The 24,059-nt window shown below is 38.4% G+C and overlaps 1 protein-coding gene across 6 annotated transcripts in view; it reads right to left on the bottom strand.

Annotated features, from left to right (window-relative positions):
* The window catches only part of ADGRV1 (adhesion G protein-coupled receptor V1), a 598,696-nt gene that overhangs the window by 353,812 nt on the left and 220,825 nt on the right, over positions 1–24,059 (bottom strand). For all 6 annotated transcript variants that reach the window (XM_055297968.2, XM_063612214.1, XM_063612213.1 and 3 more), the window contains 7 exons: positions 22,542–22,690; positions 20,796–20,997; positions 20,064–20,283; positions 15,525–15,764; positions 13,984–14,133; positions 12,495–12,968; positions 1,198–1,341 (listed from right to left, as the gene is read on the bottom strand). In XM_055297968.2, coding sequence (XP_055153943.1) covers positions 1,198–1,341; positions 12,495–12,968; positions 13,984–14,133; positions 15,525–15,764; positions 20,064–20,283; positions 20,796–20,997; positions 22,542–22,690 — 1,579 coding nt within the window. The remainder of the gene's footprint in view (positions 1–1,197; positions 1,342–12,494; positions 12,969–13,983; positions 14,134–15,524; positions 15,765–20,063; positions 20,284–20,795; positions 20,998–22,541; positions 22,691–24,059) is intronic.

Genomic DNA, 24,059 nt, shown 5'->3' with positions numbered 1-24,059 from the left:
GCAACTGCAGAATTGCAATTGAGTGAGATCATTCTTGCTACATGACTAGAGGGCTATTTTGAAATGCCCTAGCCACATCACACACACACACACACACACCAAACATTGATACGAGTATAGAGGATACACCAAAGACATGAGTGTACCATGATGTAACCTTGCCCTTTGGGGTGATACAGTATTGTGACAATATGCATGGATAAGGAGTAGGAAATGTTTTACTCCAAATGAATGGTTTTGCTGAATCTTTTTTTTAATAACAACCCATGAACAAAAAGAAGACAACAAAATTCAAAGCATTAATAAATTCTATTTCCTCATTCACTCTTAAAGAAGAGGAGGTAAAGAAAAAAAAACCTTTTACTCTCAGTTATTTTAATTGCCAGTGTATTCCATTTTAAGAGAAAAAGCACATTCATTCTCCTTGGAGAAGATGCTCAGGAGGGAGTAGCTGAAAAGCATCCCTTAGTGGCCAGAGACTATATCTGCCCATATTCCTGCCCATTCATCTGTACAGATTCCACCTCAGCATCTTGAGCCAGGCTTGCCCGAGTCACTTCAGCTCCCACCTGAAGGAGTAGGATAGAATTATATCACACAATGACTTCAAACATACACACATTACCATAGCCACAGATAACAGCCTTGTCTTTTTCTTATATTGACAGAATCCGCCTGAAAGGAAAGGAAAGCCCTCAAGTTGTTCTTTGTTCTCATGTGCGTTTATGAAATGATTGGGAAATAATCTTTCCTACAACGACCTCAGACAGAAGATGCAAATACTTAGTTTCAACCATATCACAGGATCTGACCATCAGCATTTATCTACATCAGCACAAACTCGCCCCTGTAAACCAAAGTCTGAATATTAAAGATAAACACTCACAATGTTAGTATGTGAAAAAGTGTGGAATATTAGTGCTTCATTATAATTTTAATTATTTAACATAAAATACCTCAATATTAGATACATAATATCAAGAAGAGATATGGACATATCTCTTTTTTTCCTACTGAATGTTGAAAATAGACTATTTTATATAATATATATGTTACATCTACTTTGATATTCACAGAGTTATTTATATTTAAGAAAATTGTTACTCATGAGAAATTCTAGCTCTAAGAGTCTCCTTCCTTCCTGTAAAAGCTGCCCTCTAGTGTTCTGCTGAGAGAACCACACCCAGGGCCAATTACCTGAGAATTGGCAGCTTTTTCAGAGACTGGAAGGACAGCAGATTTTGCTTCCTGAAGAATTGTTGGCATTCCATAGAAACGTCCACCGACAAGCATCACAGTCACCAGTTGCAAAGTGAAATTAGAGCCCAGTGGTAGGAAGACCTATAAACAAACAGTGTCAGTGATTTAGAAATAATTTTCAGAGAAAAATGCTGTTCTTTGACTTGAGCCATTAGCATACTGCCTGAGGTTGCTTTAGTAGCAAACAGTTTTATCAATACATGCACTTTCCCCCATCACAAAACAAACCACCAGTATGTAGGGTGTGAGATAAGGAGTGGAAGATGTAGAGTATAAAAAACTACAAATTGGTCGGGCACAGTGGCTCACACCTGTAATCCCAGCACTTTGGGAGGCCCAGGCAGGTGGATCACTTGAGACCAGGAGTTCAAGACCAGCGTGGCCAACATGGTGAAACCGTCTCCACTAAAAAAAAATTAAAAATAAAAATAAAAATTAGATGGGCTTGGTGGTGCAAGCCTGTGGTCCCAGCTACTTGGGAGGCTGAGGCAGGAGAATCATTTGAACCCAGGAAGCAAAGGTTGCAGTGAGCTGAGATTGTGCCACTGCACTCCAGCCTGGCAACAGTGCAAGACTCCGTCTTCCCCTCCCCCAAAAAAGAAAAAACAAAACAAAACAAAAAAAATACAAATTTTCAAATTTTTCACATGTGCCCAAATGGCTTCACCAATGACAGCAGCCACACAGGCAGTGTTCATGATGGAATCAAGTGTCAAGAAAACAGAAGGGGCACTCTGGTGAAAGTGTCAGCTCCTATAAACTTGGCAAAACTCACTTTCCTCCTCCTCATTGAATAATTTCCTCCTCCTCACTGAATAATTTCCTCCTCCTCATTGAATACTAATAATTATCATATTTACTCAAAATGAATAATTTCAGTGTACTGATTATTTGAACATGTTGGATAAATAAAAATTAATGCTGTGTGTTACATATTTTCAAAATTTTAGAATCCAACAAAATAGGGGGAATCTGGAATTTATGTATTGATGTTATGCAAAAAGTTATTTTTAAAACTTACAGCACATTTTCCCATAGAAACGTTGGTCTTGGTGATAACCCCCAAGTTATCTCACAACCTGGAATACTCCCAAAAACTTTGCATATTTTGATTGAATGGAAAAAACAACCATTTCTGTAAAGTCTCTTCTTTTAAATATAATGAATTTAGACAACACATCCTCAAATTTGCAAAATATATACTGTGGTGGTTTCAAATATTGGGCAACATGAGGGTAACAGGTGTTTTATTCATTCAAAATGACATTCACTGAACATGAATCTTGGGTCAAGTGCTAAAAAAAACAAATAAATCACAGAAAAATTTTAATCGTGTACATCCCACCTCTCCTATAAGAGTGTACCCCTCCCCCATGAAGGTCACTGGCTGGGCAGCTAATGATTTTTCTTTATCTTTATTTTCCTAAGAATGAAGAGCCAGGTGTCAGCTTAAAGCACCAGGTCACTTGTGCCTTCCCACCTAGCTCCAAGACTGCATCACCAATACCATTTTCTATATTGCCTATCGTTCTTTATTTTTTTTATTATCATATTTTAAGTTCTGGGGCACATGTGCAGAATACGCAGTTTTGTTACATAGGTATACACGTGCCATGGTGGTTTGCTGCACCCATCAACCCGTCACCTATATTAGGTATTTCTCCTAATGCTACCCCTCCCCTAGTGCCCACCCCCTGACAGGCCCCAGTGTGTGATGTTCCCCTGTCTGTGTCCATGTGTTCTCATCGTTCAACTCCCACTTATGAGTGAGAACATGTGGTGCCTGGTTTTCTGTTCTTGTGTTAGTTTGCTGAGAATGATGGTTTCCAGCTTCATCCACGTCCCTGCAAAGGACATGAACTCATCCATTTTTATGGCTGTATAGTATTCCATGGTGTATGTGTCACATTTTCTTTATCTAGTCTATCACTGATGGACATTTGGGTGGGTGCCAAGTCTTTTCTATTGTGAATAGTTCCACAATAAACATATGTGTGCATGTGTATTTATAGTAGAATGATTTATAATCCTTTGGGTATATGCCCAATAATGGGATTGCTGGGTCAAATGGTATTTCTAGTCCCAGATCCTTGAGGAATCGTCACACTGTGTTCCACAATGGTTGAACTAATGTACACTCCCAACAACAGTGTAAAAGCATTCATATTTCTCCACATCCTCTCCAGCATCTGTTGTTTTCTGACTTTTTAATGATCACCATTCTAACTGGTGTGAGATGGTATCTCATTGTGGTTTTGATTTGCATTTCTCTAAAGACCAGTGATAATGAGCATTGTTTCATATCTTTGTTGGCTGCATAAATGTGTCCTTTTGAGAAGTGTCTGTTCATATCCTTTGCCCATTTTTTGATGTGCTTGTTTTTTTCTTGTAAATTTGTTTAAGTTCTTTGTAGATTCTGGATATTAGCCCTTTGTCAGATGGATAGATTGCAAAAATTTTCTCCCATTCTGTAGGTTGCCTGTTCACTCTGATGATAGTTTCTTTTGCTGCGCAGAAACTCTTTAGTTTAATTAGATCTCATTTGTCAATTTTGGCTTCTGTTGCCATTGCTTTTGGTGTTTTAGACATGAAGTCTTTGCCCATGCCTATGTCCTGAATGGTATTGCCTAGGTTTTCTTCTAGGATTTTTATGGTTTTGGGTCTTACTTTTAAGTCTTTAATCCATCTTGAGTTAATTTTTGTATAAGGTATAAGGAAGGGGTCCAGTTTCAGTTTTCTGCATATGGCTAGCCAGTTTTCCCAACAGCATTGATTAAATAGGGAATCCTTTCCCCATTGCTTGTTTTTGTCAGGTTTGTCAAAGAGCAGATGGTTGTAGATGTGTGGTGTTATTTCTGAGGTCTCTGTTCTGTTCCATTGGTCTATATATCTGTTTTGGTACCACTACTATGCTGTTTTGATTACTGTAGCCTTATAGTGTAGTTTGAAGTCAGGTAGCGTGATGCCTCCAGCTTTGTTCTTTGTGCTTAGGATTGTCTTGGCAACGCGGGCTCTTTTTTGGTTCCATATGAAGTTTAAAGTAGTTTTTTCCAATTCTATGAAGAAAGTCAATGGTGGCTTGATGGGGATAGCACTGAATCTACAAATTACTTTGGGCAGTATGGATGGCCATTTTAATGATATTAATTCTTCCTATCCATGAGCATGGAATGTTTTTCCATTTGTTTATGTCCTCTCTTATTCCCTTGAACAGTGGTTTGTGGTTGTCCTTGAAAAGGTCCTTCACATCCCTTGTAAATTGGATTCCTAGGTATTTTATTCTCTTAGTAGCAATTGTGAATGGGAGTTCACTCGTGATTTGGCTGTTTGTTATTGGTGTATAAGAATGCTTGTGATTTTTGCACACTGATTTTGTATCCTGAGACTTTGCTGAAGTTGCTTATCAGCTTAAGGAGATCTGGGGCTGAGATGATGGAGTTTTCTACAATCATATCATCTGCAAAAAGAGATAATTTGACTTCCTCTTTTCCTGTTTGAATATCCTTTATTCCTTTCTCTTGTCTGACTGCCCTGGCTAGAACTTCCAATACTATGTCAAATAGCAGTGGTGAGAGGGCATCCTTGTCTTGTGCCAGTTTTCAAAGGGAATGCTTCTAGTTATTGCCCATTCAGTATGATATTGGTTTTGGGTTTGTCATAAATAGCTCTTATTATTTTGAGATACATTCAATCAATACCTAGTTTATTGAGAGTATTTAGCCTGAAGCGCTGCTTAATTTTGTCAAAGGCCTTTTCTGCATCTATTGAGACAATCATGTGGTTTTTGTCATTGCTTCTGTTTCTGTGATGGATTACTTTTAATGATTTGCATATGTTGAACCAGCCTTGCATCCCAGGTATGAAGCTGACTTGATCATGGTAGATAAGCTTTTTGATGTGCTGCTGGATTTGGTTTGCCAGTATTTTATTGACAATTTTCGCATTGATATTCATCAAGGATATTGGCCTGAAATTTTCTTTTTTTGTTGTGTCTCTGTCAGGTTTTGGTATCAGAATTATGCTGACCTCATAAAATGAGTCAGGGAGGATTCCCTCTTTTTCTTTTGTTTGGAATCGTTTCAGAATAAAGGGTACCAGCTCCTCTTTGTACCTCTGGTAGAATTCGGTGGTGAATCCGTCTTGTCCTGGACTTTTTTTGGTTAGTAGGCTATTAATTACTACCTCAATTCCAGAACTTGTTATTTGGTCTATTCAGGGATTCGATTTCTTCCTGGTTTAGACTTAGGAGGGTGTATGTGTCCAGGAATTTATCCATTTCTTCTAGATTTTCTAGTTTATTTGCATAGAGGTGTTTATAGTATTCTCTGATGGTAGTTTGTATTTCTGTGGGATCAGTGGTGATATCCCCTATATCATTTTTTATTGTGTCTATTTGTTTCTTCTCTCTTTTCTTCTTTATTAGTCTGGCTAGCAGTCAATCTATTTTATTGATATTTTCAAAAAATCATTGGTTCATTGATTTTTTGAAGCATTTTTCATGTCTCTATCTCCTTCAGTTCTGCTCTGATCTTAGCTATTTCTTGTCTTCTGCTAGCTTTTGAACTTGCTCTTGCTACTCCAGTTCTTTTAATTTTGATGTTAGGGTGTCGATTTTAGATCTTTCCTGCTTTCTCTTGTGGGCATTTAATGCTATAAATTTCCCTCTAAACACTGTGTTAGCTGTGTCCCAGAGATTCTAGTACACTGTGTCTTTGCTCTCATTGGTTTCAAAGAACATCTTTATTTCTGCCTTCATTTTGTTATTTACCCAGTTTTGAGTGAGTTTCCCAATCCTGAGTTCTAATTTGATTGCACTGTACTCTGAAAGACTGTTATTATTTCCATTCTTTCACATTTGCTGAGGCGTGTTTTACTTCCAATTATGTGGTCAATTTTAGAATAAGTGTGATGAGGTGCTGAGAAGAATATATATTCTGTTGATTTGGGGTGGAGATATCTGTAGATGTGTCTTAGGTCCACTTGGTCCAGAGCTGAGTTCAAGTCCTGAATATCCTTGTTAATTTTCTGTCTCATTAATCTGTCTAATATTGTCAGTGGGGTGTTAAAGTCTCTCGTTATTATTGTGTGGGAGTCTAAGTCTCTTTGTAGGTCTCTAAGAACTTGCTTTATGAATCTGGGTGCTCCTGGATTGGGTGCATATATGTTTAAGACAGTTAGCTCTTCTTGATGCATTGATCCCTTTACCATTATGTACTGGCCTTCTTTGTCTCTTCTGATCTTTGTTGGTTTAAAGTCTGTTTCATCAGAGATTAGGATTGCAACTCCTGTTTTTTGTTTGTTTGTTTTTGCTTTTCATTTGCTTGGTAAATATTCCTCCATCCCTTTATTTTGAGCCTATGTGTGTCTCTACACATGAGATGGGTCTCATTAGGATGAGTCTTGAGTCTTTGTCCAATTTGGCAATCTGTGTCTTTGAATTGGGACATTTAGCCCATTTACATTTAATGTTAATATTGTTATGTGTGAATTTGATCATGTCATTATGATGCTAGCTGCTTATTTTGCCCATTAGTTGATGCAGTTTCTTCATAGTGTCGATGGTCTTTATAATTTGGTATGTTTTTGCAGTGGCTGGTATCGGTTTTACTTTCCATGTTTAGTGCTTCCTTCAGGAGCTCTTATAAGGCAAGCCCGGTGGTGACAAACTCTCTCAGCATTTGCTTGTCTGTAAAGGATTTTATTTCTCTTTCACTTATGAAGCTTAGTTTGGCTGGATATGAAATTCTGGATTGAAAATTCTTTTAAGAATGTTGAATATTGGCCCCTACTCTCTTCTGGCTTGTAGGGTTTGTGCCAAGAGATCTGCTGTTAGTCTGATGGGCTTCCCCTTGTGGGTAACCCAACCTTTCTCTCTGGCTGCCCTCAACATTTTTTCCTTATTTCAACCTTGGTAAATCTGACAATTACGTGTCTTGTGGTTGCTCTTCTCAAGGGGTATCTTTTTGGTGTTCTCTGTATTTCCTGAATTTGAATGTTGGCCAGTCTTGCTAGGTTGGGGAAGCTCTCCTGGATAATATCCTGAAGAGTGCTTTCCAACTTGGTTCCATTCTCCCTGTCACTTTCAGGTACACCAATCAAACGTAGATTTGGTCTTTTCACATAGTCCCATATTTCTTGGAGGCTTTGTTCATTCCTTTTTATTTTTTTTCTCTAATCTTGTCTCCTTGCTTTATTTCATTAAGTTGATCTTCAATCTATGATATCATTTCTTCTGCTTGATTGATTCAGCTATTGATACTTATGTACACTTCACGAAGTTCTTGTGATGTGTTTTCAGCTCCACCAGGTCATTTATGTTCTCTAAACTGGTTATTCTAGTTAGCAATTCATCTAACCTTTTTTCAAGGTTCTTAACTTCCTTGCATTGGGTTAGAACATGCTCCTTTAGCTCAGAGGAGTTTATTATTATCCACCTTCTGAAGCCTACTTCTGTCAATCGTCAAACTCATTTTCCGTCCAGTTTTGTTCCCTTGCTAGTGAGGAGTTGTGATCCTTTGGAGGAGAAGCAGTGTTCTTGTTTTTGGAATTTTCAGCATTTTTGCTCTGGTTTCTCCCCCTCTTTGCGGATTTATCTACCTTTGGTCTTTGATGTTGGTGACCTTTGGATGAGGTCTCTGAGTGGATGTGCTGCTCCTTTCTGTTAGTTTTCCTTCTAACAGTCAGGTCCCTCTGCTGCAGGTCTGCTGGAGTTTGCTGGAGGTCCAATCCAGACCCTGTTTGCCTGGGTATCACCAGCAGAGGCTGCAGAACAGCAAAGATTGCTGCCTGTTCTTTCCTCTGGAAGCTTCGACCCAGTGGGGCACCTGCCAGATGCCAGCCAGAGCTCTACTGTATGAGTTGTCTGTCAGCCTGTACTGGGAGGTGTCTCCCAGTCAGGATACACGTGGGTCAGGGACCCACTTGAGGAGGCAGTCTGACCCTTAGTAGAGCTCGAACCCTGTGCTGGGAGATCCACTGCTCTCTTCAGAGCCGTCAGGCAGGGACGTTTAAGTCTGCTGAAGCTGTTCCCTCAGCCGCCCCTTCCCCCAGGTGCTCTGTACCAGGGAGATGGGGGTTTTCTCTATAAGTCCCTGGCTGGGGCTGCTGCCTTTTTTTTCAGAGATGCCCTGCCCAGAGAGGAGAAATCTGGCAGTCTGACCACAGCAGCCTTGCTGCGCTGTGGTGGGCTCAGCCCAGTTCGAACTTTCCGTTGGCTTTGTTTACACTGTGAGGGTAAAACCACCTATTCAAGCCTCAGCCATGGTGGACGCTCCTCCCCCAACCAAACTGGGGCATCCCAGGTCAATCTCAGACTGCTGCTGTGCTGGCAGCGAGAACTTCAAGCCAGTAGATCTTAGTTTGCTGGGCTCCTTGGGGGTGGGACCTGCTGAGCAAGACCACTTGGCTCCCTGGCTTCAGCCCCCTCTCCAGGGGAGTGAATGGTTCTGTCTTGCTGGCATTCCAGGCACCACTGAGGTATGGGAAAAAAAAAAAAAAAAACAAAACTCCTGCAGCTAGATCGGTGTCTGCCCAGACAGCTGCCCAGTTCTGTGCTTGAAACCTGGGGCCCTGGTGGTGTAGGCACCAGAGAGAGTCAGCTGGTGTGTAGGTTGTGACGACTACGGGGAAAGCACAGTATCTGGGCCGGAATGCACGGTTCCTCAGGCTCAGTCCCTCATGGCTTCCCTTGGGTAGGGGCGAAAATTCCCCAACCCCTTGTGCTTCCCAGGTGAGGTGATGCCCTACCCTGCTTCGGCTTGCCCTCCATGGGTTGCACCCACTGTCCAACCAGTCCCAGTGAGATGAACCGGGTACCTAAGTTGGAAATGCAGAAATCACCTGCCTTCTGCGTCAATCTCGCTGGGAACTGCAGACCGGAGCTGTCCTATTCGGCCATCTTGCCAGCAATTCCTGCCTATTGTTCTTGATGGCATTGGGCACAAACAGAAACGATTTATGGTACCATAACATCCTGTGCACATGCCAACACTGTTTATCCACATGCTTTTATACTGGCTGTTCATACACTAGACAGGGAGCAACATGGCACCAGGAATTGTTTCTCAGTCATCTTTGTATCTGCTGAGCTTCTCACAATGATTGGCACATATAAGTGCTCAATAAATGACCCAGCCACAAATATAAAATTCCTCTTGCATTCTGGAAAAGTATTTCAAGCCCAGACTTGTTTGTTTAGCAGGTCAATGATTCTTATTGTCAGTCTGTGCCTCATAAAAAAAGCCAGTTGTTAACCAGGTGTTAACAACTTACTAGGTGCTAACAGTTGACACTCCAAGTTTCTGGTGTTAAATCTACATCAAGACTCTTGTTCTTGGAGCCTAATGGAAACCTACCCAAAGACACACTTGAAGGTTAGAAGCCACAGCACAGGGGGTTAGATACATCATGGCCCTTGGGGTTCTTCTCTGTGGCTTACCTGTCCAAAGTCTCAACTTTTATCCAAGAGGGTAGAAGAGGGAGGACAGGATGTAAACTCTTGTAACTAATATCCCAATCTTCAAAGAGCAATGGGTTATATATAGGGTGAGAAGGAAGAAAGGAACTATTGAAAAAAATCTTGTCTTTGGTTTAAGTGCATGTCACACCTTTCCCCAAACACTTCCTTGGAAGACTAACTCACCAACACCTAAAAATCTATGTGCAGTCTTACACCACAATCCTGGAACGTGCCAGAGAGAAGGAAGCTGTGTAGCTTGAAATAGGTTAAAAAGAGACATTAAAGTGAGCAAAAAAGAGGGTTTTTATGCATGCATAAACTAGTAAACTTTTGTTACTCTTTATGAGAATAGAAATCATAAAAATAATTAAAATAGGTTCAAAGACAATATTAAATTCATAAATGATACTTCATTTATCATATTAGGAAAGTTAAGTATTTTTATGAACTGCAATGCTAAGCTTTCAAATGAAATGAAAAGTGGACTACCACATGGTTCAAAATGTTCCAGGTACTGTGAAAAACAATCTAACAACTAGGCAGATCAAGGGTGTTAGTCCGTGTAATATATATCACATATTTTGGTTTTCTTATGCCTGAGAGCAATTTTGTACTATACACTTTGCTTAGTAAAACAATACAATATCTAATCTTCTCTTTGGCCTGCCTTATTGTCAAATGAAAACTTACTATAAAATGCTACCAGCTATTCCTAGAAAAGTTAAAGGATTGCCCCCTGGCATTCTTTAGCAGCTTATAAATTGAATATATTCAGAATGTAATGCTATGAATATATGGGAAAATGTTTCGAGTTACACAATTTAGGCATACTGTATTTTTTAAACTTTTCCTAATTTGTAAGTGAGACTTGATACAATAATACTCTGGTTAACTTAATCCACTTCTCTTTTTCCATTTTTGTACTGTTTAGCCTTGAGCGCTGTTGGATACAGGAAATGGAGGATAGAAATTGATAAAGCAAGGTCATGACATTGAGTCAGTTTCCCAAGGAACTACAACAGGTCTTCAAATCACACAGTTTCACTCAATGCTGTTTCATATAATGTTGATGAGAAAAAAATCAATCGCCAGCCAGGGCCACTGTCCGTGTGGAGTCTGCGCATTCTCCCCATGTCTGCGTGGGTCTCTCCAAGTGTTCCAATTTCCCCCACATTCCAAAGATGTGCATGTGAGGCTGAATCAGCATGTGTCAATGATTCCAGTCTGAGTGAGTGTGGGTGTGAGTGTGACTGTGCCCTGCGATGGGATGGAGTCCTGTCCAGGGTTGATCCCTGCCTTGAGCCCTGAGCTACCATGGAAGGCTCTGGCAACCTACAACCTTGAACTGGAATAATAGGGTGAATAATTATTTTGTTTTTATTACTCTTTCTCAAATGCAGGTATAGCTCACATTTATTTCAATGTTTAATTTCAAAGTAGGTGGTCTTTATTATAAGTCTGGTGCTGTTTTTGTGACCAGAAATATGCTGTAGGAACTTAACTATTGTTTGTATCAATTAGCTTATGGTAAAATCGGTTACATTGTACATCATTTCACTTAAAGCTGCAGTTTCCAAGAACCTGTGGACATTAACTGAGGACATATTGTACAGGAATGTAGGAATAACTATGAAACCCATGCCTCACTAAGAAGACCCCATTTGTTTTCTTTATTAAGCAACAACAAAAGGCTCAGGTACACGACACATCAAAAGGTAGCACTGTATGGATTAGTGTAATAGGCTTGTTGCTTATCCGGAAATTATAGCCTATTTTCTATGGATCACAAGTTTATATGAAACTAAGCTGACACTGGCTGAACACCACACCTCCATGAAAGCAGCACCCAAATAATCGAGCCTTCATGGAGTTGATTTGGGTGTTCCCAAAGGCTTCAGAATTCCCCTCTTCACCATTCCTCGACAGAGAGAATATATTCTCCTTTTTCATTCTCTCCTAGCTACACAATTCACCCTGCAAGTTTTTCCCAAGATGACTCCAATCTGTCTACTTCTTAGACAGCCTTTCTTACCCATGAATAATTAATCCCAGTGCCATAATGCATCCAGTGGCAATGAATGCCATAATGCATGCACAGAGGATGATATGACATGCACCACCCTTGGGAGGAATTAAAAAAACAGTCACTCAATCACTTTCTGTGATTCAGACTGAGAAAGACTGCTGGGCTGTCTGCTTGAGCCACAGGAAATCCATGCATTCTGATCACTCATCCCAGATCTTGGCAGAGCAGCCTGCTATGATTTCTCCTCATTACCATTAGAGAATATCATAGCCAATTTCCTACATTTCAACTTTTCAAAGAGAGAAGCAGGTACCAGTCTCTGTATGCACAAATCCTCTTCATGTAATCTATTTCATTGCACTACTCTTTGCTAGAAGCACAAAGAAGCCTACAAATTTCTCCCCTTTGACAAGTATCAGTGTGTGTGTGTGTGCGTTTGTGTACACATGTGCATGGGAGTGCAGGTGTATATGCACACCACTGGAAACACTTCCTAGAACTCTGTAAGTATTAAATAAGTGTCTGTTACTCTCTACACAAAAATCTATTATCTCCATCCAAATAGTAATATACTTACTATAATCTGCAAATGTATTATCCAGTAGTTACTAAACATTTTCAAGGGCATTTTTTTTTTTGTGGTTCCATTTAAATACCTGAATAAGATTTCAAACTGATCATGAGGTAAGCATGGGCACTCCTGAAAGGGTTTTATTGGAATGATCAGGAAACTGAAGAAATGCCACAAACCTGATTCTTTATTGGCACCATGTCCACTTTATATGTGGCACCATCTTTGACCACCAGCTGCCTCTCTGCATTTTCGGTAACAATCGGCTGTTCTTTATGATCCGATGATATTCGAAGCCCAACAGCCACATCTCCGAATGTTCCAGCAAGTCGCGTTATGTTAATTTGGATGGATCTAATAAGGTTCTGCCCAATAAGTATTGACTGGCGATCTGAATACAGGGCAAATACTCCATGTGGGTCATCATTTGCATAAACAGAGAACCATGTGATACTTTTCTCCGGATCCAGTTCGGCTCCACCCTCTACAGATACAAGCTTGATCACATAATCTTCCTCTATCTCAGGTACCTCATCTGGTAGCAAATGAACATCAAAGCTAGCTTCACTCTCTCCATCAGTAATGGTGAAAAATCCATTGGCGGAAAGAAAGTCTTCAGTAATGTCAAACTCACTACTTAATTCCCAGTAAACCTAAAATAAAAGAAAAAAACTCAACAAAGTTATATAATTCAGTATATTGTACCAAATTCCCTTATGTTTTTCTCTATAATATACAAAAAATATATAATTGTGCATCACTATATTCAAAGCCAAACTCTCTAAATATATGTTAGCTTGGAAAGTATATTGACTCTTTCAGGCTGTTGAATGCTATTTGCAGGACAAGATTACAAAATCTCATTATTTTATCTGCTTCTAAAATAATAGCACAATTTGAAGGGACACAGAGAAGCAAGCTACCTTAAAAATTCCATTCCACAAATAACTTTAGTAGTAAACCACACACAATATTTCAAGGTAAAAAGTAGATAATTTGATAATTCAAATCAGAATTTTTGTTTGTTTTTAATAAAAAAGGACTATCTATGAGATATCAAAAATCAATCACTACTTTCCAAGAATTGCTGGCCTCAAAACTATGAAGTTTCAACTGAAGAAGTACCAGTTAATATCCAATACAGAAAGAGAGGTCAGTGTATAGAGAAATTTCACATAATATGTTTTTCCTGCAAACAAATTACCTTGATCTGTTAATCAAATATCATGAAAACTTACAAGGGCATCCCCAAACATTCTATATAAATATACATGCAAAGACAACCTCTTAAAAAACAGTTGCTAAATAGAAAAATTCTAATGAGAAATAAGGCCCTGGAGAATTTACACAAATCATTGAGAGGCTTAAGTAGGAAAGGCTTCAAGTTATAGCAAACAATAAAATGTAAAATCATTTGGTTCTTTATGATTAAGTGTGAGGAAAATCTTTCTGAACTAACTGTAACCAATTTTAATTTAGAGAGATAGCTAGAGGTTGATGCTGATGAGAGCCCACAGATGTTTAAATAAAGCCTCTGTTTCTCTGAAAACTCACGTAACTTTAGTTTATCAAAAACTTTAATTAACTAGAACATGCAGTTTCTCTGTACTTCTTAACCACGTTTGTTAGGCAAAGTGGTACTTTGAAAAATCAAATGAAAAATAATACCATAATCTCTCCAAAGGTGCCCTTGACCCTTCTGACAAAGAAGGTAATGAGCAGGGGCCCTTCCAGAGCCAGAGGCTCTGAATAAGTCTTCTTAGACAAAGTCTCAGGAGCAAACTGAACAACTCCGTTTGGGTCACCAAACTTTTGTATCTAAAAAATATAAACAGAGAGCAGAGGAAATAATATATAAAACAATAGGGATGAAATTATAGTATCCAACATATTAACAGAGAAGCTGAGGAAATGAAAGAAACATAAAAATGACACTTAAATATACTCTACCTAGCTACCTAACTTTTGAAAACTTCTTTATCACATTGACTGTTACCTAAAACAAGTAGGTTCTTATTCCCCAAAGATGATGGGAATAAGAATTCAGAAAACTCCCATTTGTAGAATCCCAAGAGAATAGTAATTTGATGCCTGAATTTTGCTTTATTCATCTCATATTTACTACATTTAATCAGTTAATTTTAGCTAAATTCTTCCTACTAGCTATGATATACATGGAGTGAGGCAAACAGGCCCTGTGAGGACTAATTTTGTGTATCAGCTTGCCAAGACTATGGTGCCCAGTTGTTTGGTCAAACACTCGTCTAGATGTCACTGTGAAGGTATTTTGGAGATATGATGAATACTTACAATCAGCTGACTGTACGTAAGGGAGATCACCCACAAGAATGTGAATGGGCCTCATCTAAACAACTGAAGGCCTTAAGAGCAAAAACTGAGGTTTCCTGGAGAAAAAGGAATTCTGCCTCAAGACTGTAACTTAGGAATCCTGCTTGAGTTTTTAGCTTACTGAACTGCTCTGCTCCACAAAACTGCAACTTCAACTCTTTCCTGAGTTTCCTTCCTGCCAGCCTATTTCATGGATTTTGGACTTGCCGGCCCTCACAATCATGTGAGTCTGTTCCTTCAAATCTCTCTCTCTCCCTCCACCCTGCTGTGTGTGTGTGTGTGTGTGTCTGTGTGTGTGTGTGTGTGTGTGTGTGTGTGTGCATGTCTGTCCTATTGGTTTTTTTCCTCTGGAAAACTCTGACTGATATAGATCTCAAGTAAGAGTATTTTACAAACTTTAAAAAAATGGGTCATCCCTCTGCATTATTTTCAGTAGTCTTGGTCCCAGCACTTTTTGCCTTAACTAAACAAGTACCATTTTTTCCTTCAAACTATCTGGAATATAACTAGTTAATAATTTTTACATTCTCTGAAGACAAAGATATCCAATGTTTGCTATGCTATAACAAATACCTCTGCTCTAAAACTGCCAAATATTCCACAAACACCAAATTTTCTCCAATCTTGTAAAATAAGTATCATATATTAAAATGTTTTTTTAAAAAATATTACCAATAATCAGGCTATGCAATGAGCTGACATGAAAACCAAAAAGTTTGACCCTTCAGAATTATTATGATTTTATTTGGTTTTATAATTTCCAATTTATCACAAGCTTATAGAGTTTCAACAAATGTAAATATATTTTCTGATAAATCCATTAAATCCACATTTTGTGAGAAAAATAAAGTCATACATACAGTTAATGTAACATCTTTAGCTCTGGAGTCTAATTTAGCTTCTCCTTTCACAAGATGAAGTTTAATAATGAATGTCTCTTCAACTTCAATTTCTTCATGAGGATAGATTGTCAGAATTATGGTTCTCACTCCACCTTCTCCTTCTCCAAAATAGAAGAACCCGCTCACTGGGTCTGCAATGTCTCTATTCTGTGGCAGTAAGGCTTCTTGAGAGTTGGGTCCTACTGTCTCCCAGTTCACCTGCAGGATGTTTTTGGTTTTGGTATTTATTTAATAGAGATCAATTTCAAGCAAAGAATTATTTCAGGGTATCTAGTATTAAGAAAACATATACACATATAGGAAAATTATTCTAGGATAATTCCATCAAATTCCTGTTTCATAAACTTGTTTTTTGTTGTTAAAAATAATGATATTTGCAGCTGGGTGTGGTGGCTCACGCCTGTAATCCCAACACTTTGGGAGGCCGAGGCAGGCAGATCACCTGAGATCAGGAGTTTGAGACCAACCTGGCCAACATGGTGAAACCCCGTCTCTACTAAAATTACAAAAATTAGCCGGGCGTGGTGGCAGGCGCCTGTAATCCCAGCTACTCGGGGCTGAAACAGGAGAATTGCTTGAACCTGGGAGGCGGAGGTTGCAGTGAGCCAAGATCACACCACTGCACTCCAGCCTAGGCAACAAAGAGCGAAACTCCATCTCAAAAAAAAAAAAAGAAAAAAGAAAAAAAGGTATTTGCAAATATAAACTACATACCTATAGTATTCATGAATAATTTGTCATCACATAGGATAAAAACACATAAAAATCTATATTAAAATACATATTAGAGAAATATAAACATTTTAAAAATACATAAGTACAATACTGTCCTGCTGTGTGCACAGGCTGTGCCAATCAAAACCTATATAAACAAGACAACAAAACCATGGAAAAACTCTGCTGTAGACCATGAAAAATGCTAAATCTACTTATTCCTAGTGTAAAACACACGGAAACCTTCATACATTGTTTTAAGAAACAAAGTTTTCTACATTTCTATGATTTGAAATGGTATGCCTCTCACACAATCTACAAAGAAAGAACGTTGGGCACTTGTTTTTGCTTCTTGATCTTTCATCAGCAGCCCTCCAGCTGACTATTTCCTTCTTGAAACACCATGTCCTGTCGTCTTGGCTTACGTGATAATTATGTGCCACCTGCTTTCCTAGTTTTCCTCCTCCTTTACTTCTCAAGCTTCTCTGCTGGCTCTCCTTCCTCTGATCTCTAAATGGTGGAAGCTCAGGACTCAGCACCATATCCTTCCTGTTTCCAGATATACCCCTTAGGCCCCACATGTTCAAACACCTCCCCATGTGTCAACACCTTCCAGACCTGCATCTGCAGCCCTGACCAACCCACAACACACACTCGCATGCTGCCCTGCCTACGTGACCACCCTCCCCTGGTATGTCAGTAGTATCTCAGAAGAACATGCCCAAAACAGAACTCTTAATTTCTCCTTGAGCTTCTGCATCTTAGTAAACAACCCTACAAATTATCCAGCTGCTCAAACTTAAATTCAAGGAGTTATCCTTGATTCTTGTCTTTCCCTCAGCCTCTACGTCCAGCCCAATGAATTTTTCTTCCAAATATCAATGTATACACACTTCTCGCCATCTTTATTTCCACCACCTTGTCTGAGCCACCGTCAGCTTTGACTTGGACAGTAGAGGGAAATAAATAGCCTTCTAGCCATCCTTCCTGCTCCTATGCTGCCCCACCAGCTTCTTGAATCCATTTTCCTTGCAGTAGACTTAAATGAGCTGCTTTAAAAGACAATTTGGTGACATTGTTCTCTGGCTTACGATTTTCTAATGCCATCCTATTTGCACTTAGAATGAAATCTTTTTTTTTTTTTTTTTTTTTTTTTTGAGACAGAGTCTCGCTCCGTCACCCAGACTGGAGTGCAGTGGCGCAGTCTCGGCTCACTGCAAACTCCGCCTCCCGGGTTCACGCCATTCTCCTGCCTCAGCCTCTCCGAGTAGCTGGGACTACAGGCGCCCACCAACACGCCCGGCTAATTTTTTGTATTTTTAGTAGAGACAGGGTTTCACCGTGGTCTCGATCTCCTGACCTCGTGATCCGCCCGCCTCGGCCTCCCAAAGTGCTGGGATTACAAGCGTGAGCCACCGCGCCCGGCCTTTTTTTTTATTATTATTATACTTTAAGTTCAAGGGTACATGTGCACGACGTAAAGGTTTGATACATAGGCATACATATGCCATGTTGGTTTGCTGCACCCATTAACTTGTCATTTGCATTAAGTATTTCTCCTAAAGTTATCTCTCCCCTAGCCCCCCACTCCCCAACAGGCCCCAGTGTGTGATGTTCCCTGCCCTGTGTCCAAGTGTTCTCATTGTTCAATTCCCACCTATAAGTGAGAAAATGCAGTGCTTAGTTTTCCACCCTTGTGTTAATTTGCTGAGAATGATGGTTTCCAGCTTCATCCATGTCCCTGCAAAGGACATGAACTCATCCTTTTTATGGCTGCAGAGTATTCCATGGTGTATAAGTGCCACATTTTCTTAATCCAGTCTATCATTGATGGACATTTGGGTTGGTTCCAAGTTTTTGCTATTGTGAACAGTGCCGCAATAAAAATACGTGTGCATGTGTCTTTACAGTAGCATGATTTATAATCCTTTGGGTATATCCCCAGTAATGGGATGGCTGGGTCAAATGGTATTTCTAGTTCTAGATCCTTGAGGAATCACCACACTGTCTTCCACAATGGTTGAACTCATTTACACTCCTACCAACAGTGTAAAAGTGTTCCTATTTCTCTACAACCTCTCCAGCATCTGTTGTATCCTGACTTTTTAATGATCGCCATTCTAACTGGAGTGAGATGGTATCTCATTGCGGTTTTGATTTGCATTTCTCTGATGACCAGTGATGATAGCATTTTTTCAGGTGTCTGTTGGCTGCATAAATGTCTTCTTTTGAGAAATGTCTGTTCATATCCTTTGCCCACTTTTTGATGGGGTTGTTTTTCTCTTGTAAATTTGTTTGAGTTCTTTGTAGATTCTGGATATTAGCCCTTTGTCAGATGGGTACATTGTAAAAATTTTCTCCCATTCTGTAGGTTGCCTGTTCACTCTGATGGTAGTCTCTTTTGCCTTGCAGAAGCTCTTTAGTTTATTAGATCCCATTTGTCAATTTTGGCTTTTGTTGCCATTGCTTTTGGTGTTTTAGACACAAAGTCCTTTCCCACGCCTATGTCCTGAATGGTATTGCCTAGGTTTTCTCCTAGGGTTTTTACGGTTTTAGGTCTAACATTTAAGTCTTTAATCTATCTTGAATTACTTTTTGTATAAGGTGTAAGGAAGGGATCCAGTTTCAGCTTTCTACATATGGCTAGCCAGTTTTCCCAACACCATTTATTAAATAGGGAATCCTTTCCCCATTTCTTCTTTTTGTCAGGTTTGTTGTAGAAGTGTGGTGTTATTTCTGAGGCCTCTGTTCTGTTCCATTGATCTATATATCTGTTTTGGTACCAGTACCATGCTGTTTTGGTTACTGAAGCCTTGTAGTATAGTTTGAAGTCAGGTAGCATGATGCCTCCAGCTTTGTTCTTTCTGCTTAGGATTGTCTTGGCAATGTGGGCTCTTTTTTGGTTCCATATGAAGTTTAAAGTAGTTTTTTCCAATTCCTTGAAGAAAGTCATTGGTAGCTTGATGGGGATGGCATTTAATCTATAAATTACCTTAGGCAGTATGGCCATTTTCACTATATTGATTCTTCCTATCCATGAGCATGGAATGTTCTTCCATTTGTTTGTGTCCTCTTTTATTTCGTTGAGCAATGGATATCTTTGACCTGGCTTAGGAGGTTCTGTGTGATTGAACATCTATTGGGCCCTCTGGTCTATCCTGTGCTGTTATCCCCTTACCTCCAGGCCCCGACCACGTGAACCCCTCCATGCCTGAAACATGCCAGCTTATGCCTCTGCAGAAGCTATTATTCCTTCTGCCCAAATGCTCACCCTTCTAACCTCTTTCTCATAATGCATCTTTCAGCTGAAATATCACATCCTCACCAACAGCACTCGCAACTGTGTCTCCCAATTTTACAAGCAGAGCCCTTACTGTTATCAGATCAATTTATTTTTAGTTGTTTATTGCTCAACTCTGCTTAATAAAATGAAAACGCTATAAGAACGGAGATGAGGTCTATCTAGTTCCTCAGTATATTCTCAGTACCTAAAACAGGGTGTGACACACAGGAAGCACTCAGCAAATACTTGTTGAGTTAATGAATTTTATCAGAATCATTCACTTCATTTCTAACAAGCCCTCAAGGTTCCCTGAGGACAGATGAATGCCTTATGCATTTTTACGTACTTAATCTGGCTCAAAAGCTGCTGTACACATACAAGGTAATTAATAAATATTGATTGATCGTGAATAAAGAAATATACTTGGGGAATGAGAAAACACACCACCATACTCAGTCTATCAAAAATTATATTTAAAGTTATGGGGAAAATAAATCTACCTGAATCTCTCCCAAGAGTCCTCCAGTCCGCTCCAGCACCAGTGATAAAATCATTGTGGAATTGGGATTAGGAATAGAAATTTTGCTTTGATTGAGAAACCTTATGACTCCAAAGGGAGAGTCACTCTTAGCTATTATGATTCTGCTCACTAGGTGGCGCCCAAGGACCGCTCCTCCAGTAGCTCCAGTGAGTAGAATTTCAATGGGCTCCTCAAATTCACTGCATGGCAAGAAGGAGCAATTCTGTGAGTCTAAACATATTAAAGTGCTTGTAAAATCCCAATAACCAGTCATTTTCCAAATTGGTCATACATATTCAAGGCACAGTAGTCACACATCAAGTGGTAAGAAGTGGGTGCTTAGCTAAAAGAATGAATGATTAACATCAATATTATATGACCTAGGGCAGTTGTAGGGACTTTTCTGCCCTCTTTTTAATTGCTTAATGCATAAACAAAGTGAATTAAAGGATGTTTCCACATTCTGATTAGATTATTTAAGTCTAGAGAAACAGAAAATATTATTTCCTTTATTTGAAATGAAGTGACATATGCAACCACGTCGTCTCCTAGCCCCTCTTTCCCTATCCCTAGTACCCCAAAAGTATTTCACCTGTTGTTTCCCAATGGACACATATTATCTAAAGTTCTATTGTCAGTGCAAAACATATGTAAGAGTTTGAACACAATACTTATGTCTTATATGTGCCCACAATATTTTCTATATACCAACCTTTCATTGTCATCAATGATGGAGATATTTATAAAACTTAAGTTTTGCCCATGCTGAAAGGTGACTGTACTGCCATGCAAAATGTAATCAACACCTCCAGGACTGGCAGAGGAGCTCTGAGAGATGAAATCAGCTGTCACATAGCCATAAGTTCCATGTAGCCTCACCACTGGAATCATGATCAGCCCAACATCTTCCTCCACTGTAATGGGAACTTGGAATTAACTGGTAAGCCAGACAGAGCAACTAACTTACAAGATTCAGCCAAATCAAACCTGGCAATTAAACATAATGGCACAAAGTAAGCACTCTATGTTTTCATAGTTCTTTTATCATTTTAAAAGGGGATAAGTGAAAACCTCATGACTGATTTTTTAGGAGGAACATAGTTTATCATATGTTGAAAGTTACAGAGAACAGTACAATTAGCATTTAAATAATGTATTCAATCAGTAGCATTGGCATTCTCCCTCTGTGTACTACATACAAACAAATGATCCTTGCTTTCTAAGACAATGTTAGATGGACACAAAAAAACATTTAAGTTGTTTGTGCTCATAGGAAACCACTCTGGATTGCTTCCACACATTCAATTGAAATATAAATATGGTAACATAAATAAATGAGGTTTATGATATGTGTATCATATGAATTTTTTAAAAGTCCAGATATAAGTACAATTTGATTACATTTTCAGTTCCTATGAAATCTACTTGTGAATGTGAAAATGTGTCTTCAATGTTTGATTTCAACTTAAACATTATTTTCAAAAATGTATTTCTTAAGCTATGCTAAATTCTGCATATTAAAATATAATTTAATAGGGCTTACGTTAGCTATGGCTAAATAATACTTAATGTACATTATAAATATAAATATGCACTGACCTAAATTCCCCAAAGATAATGAATCTAACAGAAAACAATGAACTAAAAAAATTCTAAGTCTCATTTATTTCTTGATGAAAAAATGTAGTATTTTTACCAGGTACAGATTGAAGTTCACAAAATAGTGATGTATTCCATAACTTACCCATAAAGTCATTATAAACCAACTCCTAAAGCAATTTTTTATGAACTTTAAAAATGGCTAGATAACCAAAGAATTTTGACAGAGGCAATGAAGCCAATCAGGTTAAATGCAGAAGTAAGATATTTATTTTTAAAGTCATATTCATATTCTGCCTTTGAATAAAATCATTTCCTAGAAAGGCAGCCATCTCTTCCTACCTGGGAAGGAATATAACCATATATTCTGTATTCTGCTTCTACAAGAGGAAAGAATTGGCAATATTAGGCAAGCTGCTACTGGGGACTGTTTCGAGAAAGCAAGATCAAGGATCCAGATACTCCCTGCATCTCTAGGCCAGTAAAATATTCATTTCAAAGATGATTATTCATTAGGAAGTGAATATTCACTGATTTCTAGTCACATAGGAAATTAAATATGCACAAATTACAAAGGCTTTCATTAAAATGTTTGAAACAGAAACATTTTAATAATCCTAATGTTAAACATAGTTTTTCTAGATAGCCTTGTTCCTAACATTGCCATTCACAGCAAGGTTCAAGACTACCCAAAGGTAACTGAAAATGTATTTCAAATAAGTAAATAAATATAAAAGTGTATATGTGTAAACACAAACACACCCACACCAAACTAAAACAATTTACACATGGAAATTCAAACTAATGTAATTTGGAAAGTGGTAGTAAACTTACTTATAAGCTAGCTAACTGAACCTACCTTCGAAGGCAGTATACTTCGGATCAAATTCAATGATGCCTTCTGCGTTATCATTTTTCATTATTATGATTCGAACAATGGAGATGTTTCCTATTTCGGGAGGTTGATCTATCTGAAGTCCATTTTCTTGAATGGTAAAATCATACCCTCTTCCAAAGTCATACAAATCAAAATAAATAAAATACAACAACAACAAAATTACATAATTGCATAGCATGAATTAAAAGGTCCTCTTAGCTCCTACAACTTAGTTCTATAAAGTACTGCAATACTTTTAAATATCCTCAACATTAAAATATTCTTTTTCCTGAAATGATGTTTTGAAACAGATTTCTGTGTTGCTCCCAATGATTGGTGCCTGTACGAAGCCAAAACTAATATAAAGTTACTAAACTTGGGCAATGAGAAGATAATAAACTGTGAGGAAATCAGAAAGATGCTGTCGTAAAATGAACATTTGGGAATCACAGCTGAATACATATGCAGTAATAGACCTAGTGCACTCAGAATAGGTAAGTAAGCAGGCGGCCTTGAGATTTACAGTGTTAGGTTAAGATGATTTATTTAAAGAAATAATGAGTGTCATGACACTAATTAAATTTCAAACTAAATGATCAAGATTCAAAAAAAATCTCTCAATACCAACTTGAGCAACATAGTGAGACCTTGTCTCTGCTAAAAACTAATTTTAAAAAATTAGCCAGACATGATGGCACATGCCTGCAGTCATAGCTATTTAGAAGTCTGAGGTGGGAGGATCCCTTTAGTCCAGGCATTCAAAGTTGCAGTGAGCTATGATTGTGCCACTGCACTCTGTCCCAGGTGACACAGCAAGACTTTGGAAAGAAAGAAAAGGGGAAAGAAAGAAAAAGAAAGAAAAATAAAAAAGAAAGAAAAGTATTTCAATTTCTACAGAAACCAATAAGCAATTCCTCTATCCTTAATATAGATGGTAGTTTACTTCTATAACGATACTTCTGCAAAAGAAGTCTTTTTTTAGATTAATATTATTCCCATCAAACAAAGCTTCAACTTCCGATAAGCTTCAACTTATCGGCTAAAAAATGCCGATAAACCATTTTAGTCCTTCCTTCAATTCCCAAATTCTATTCTGGTATTTATATGCTACCAAGTGTTGAAAGGTTGAGAGTTGGTGAATTATATAAAAGGCAAAATTAGAAAATTGAGGTTTGGAATATTAAATGATAAGAGTAACTGTTACCAGTAGTCTGAGATGGGCTATAGATTAGCTAATTGTACTACTTACCTTTTGAGATCAAAGAAAACCTAGAAATTTATCTGGAAGGAAAAACTTGTTTCCCCAGAATTGAACTTACATAGAAACTGCTTTTTTAAAAAACAGTAGCAAAGAAGACAAAATCCTCAAGCTCTAGCTGGTCAATAACACAAATATGATCTCACACTAAATGAGCTACTTTTACCAAATTGCATTTATTTAATTAAAGTAGTCAGTGATCAGCTCAAACTTTTTACTATATTTACTAGGAGTACAAATTC

Source organism: Symphalangus syndactylus, chromosome 11 (genome assembly GCF_028878055.3).
Source record: "Symphalangus syndactylus isolate Jambi chromosome 11, NHGRI_mSymSyn1-v2.1_pri, whole genome shotgun sequence".
Classification (NCBI taxonomy): Eukaryota; Metazoa; Chordata; class Mammalia; order Primates; family Hylobatidae; genus Symphalangus; species Symphalangus syndactylus.
This window is presented reverse-complemented; position numbering and strand designations above follow the sequence as displayed.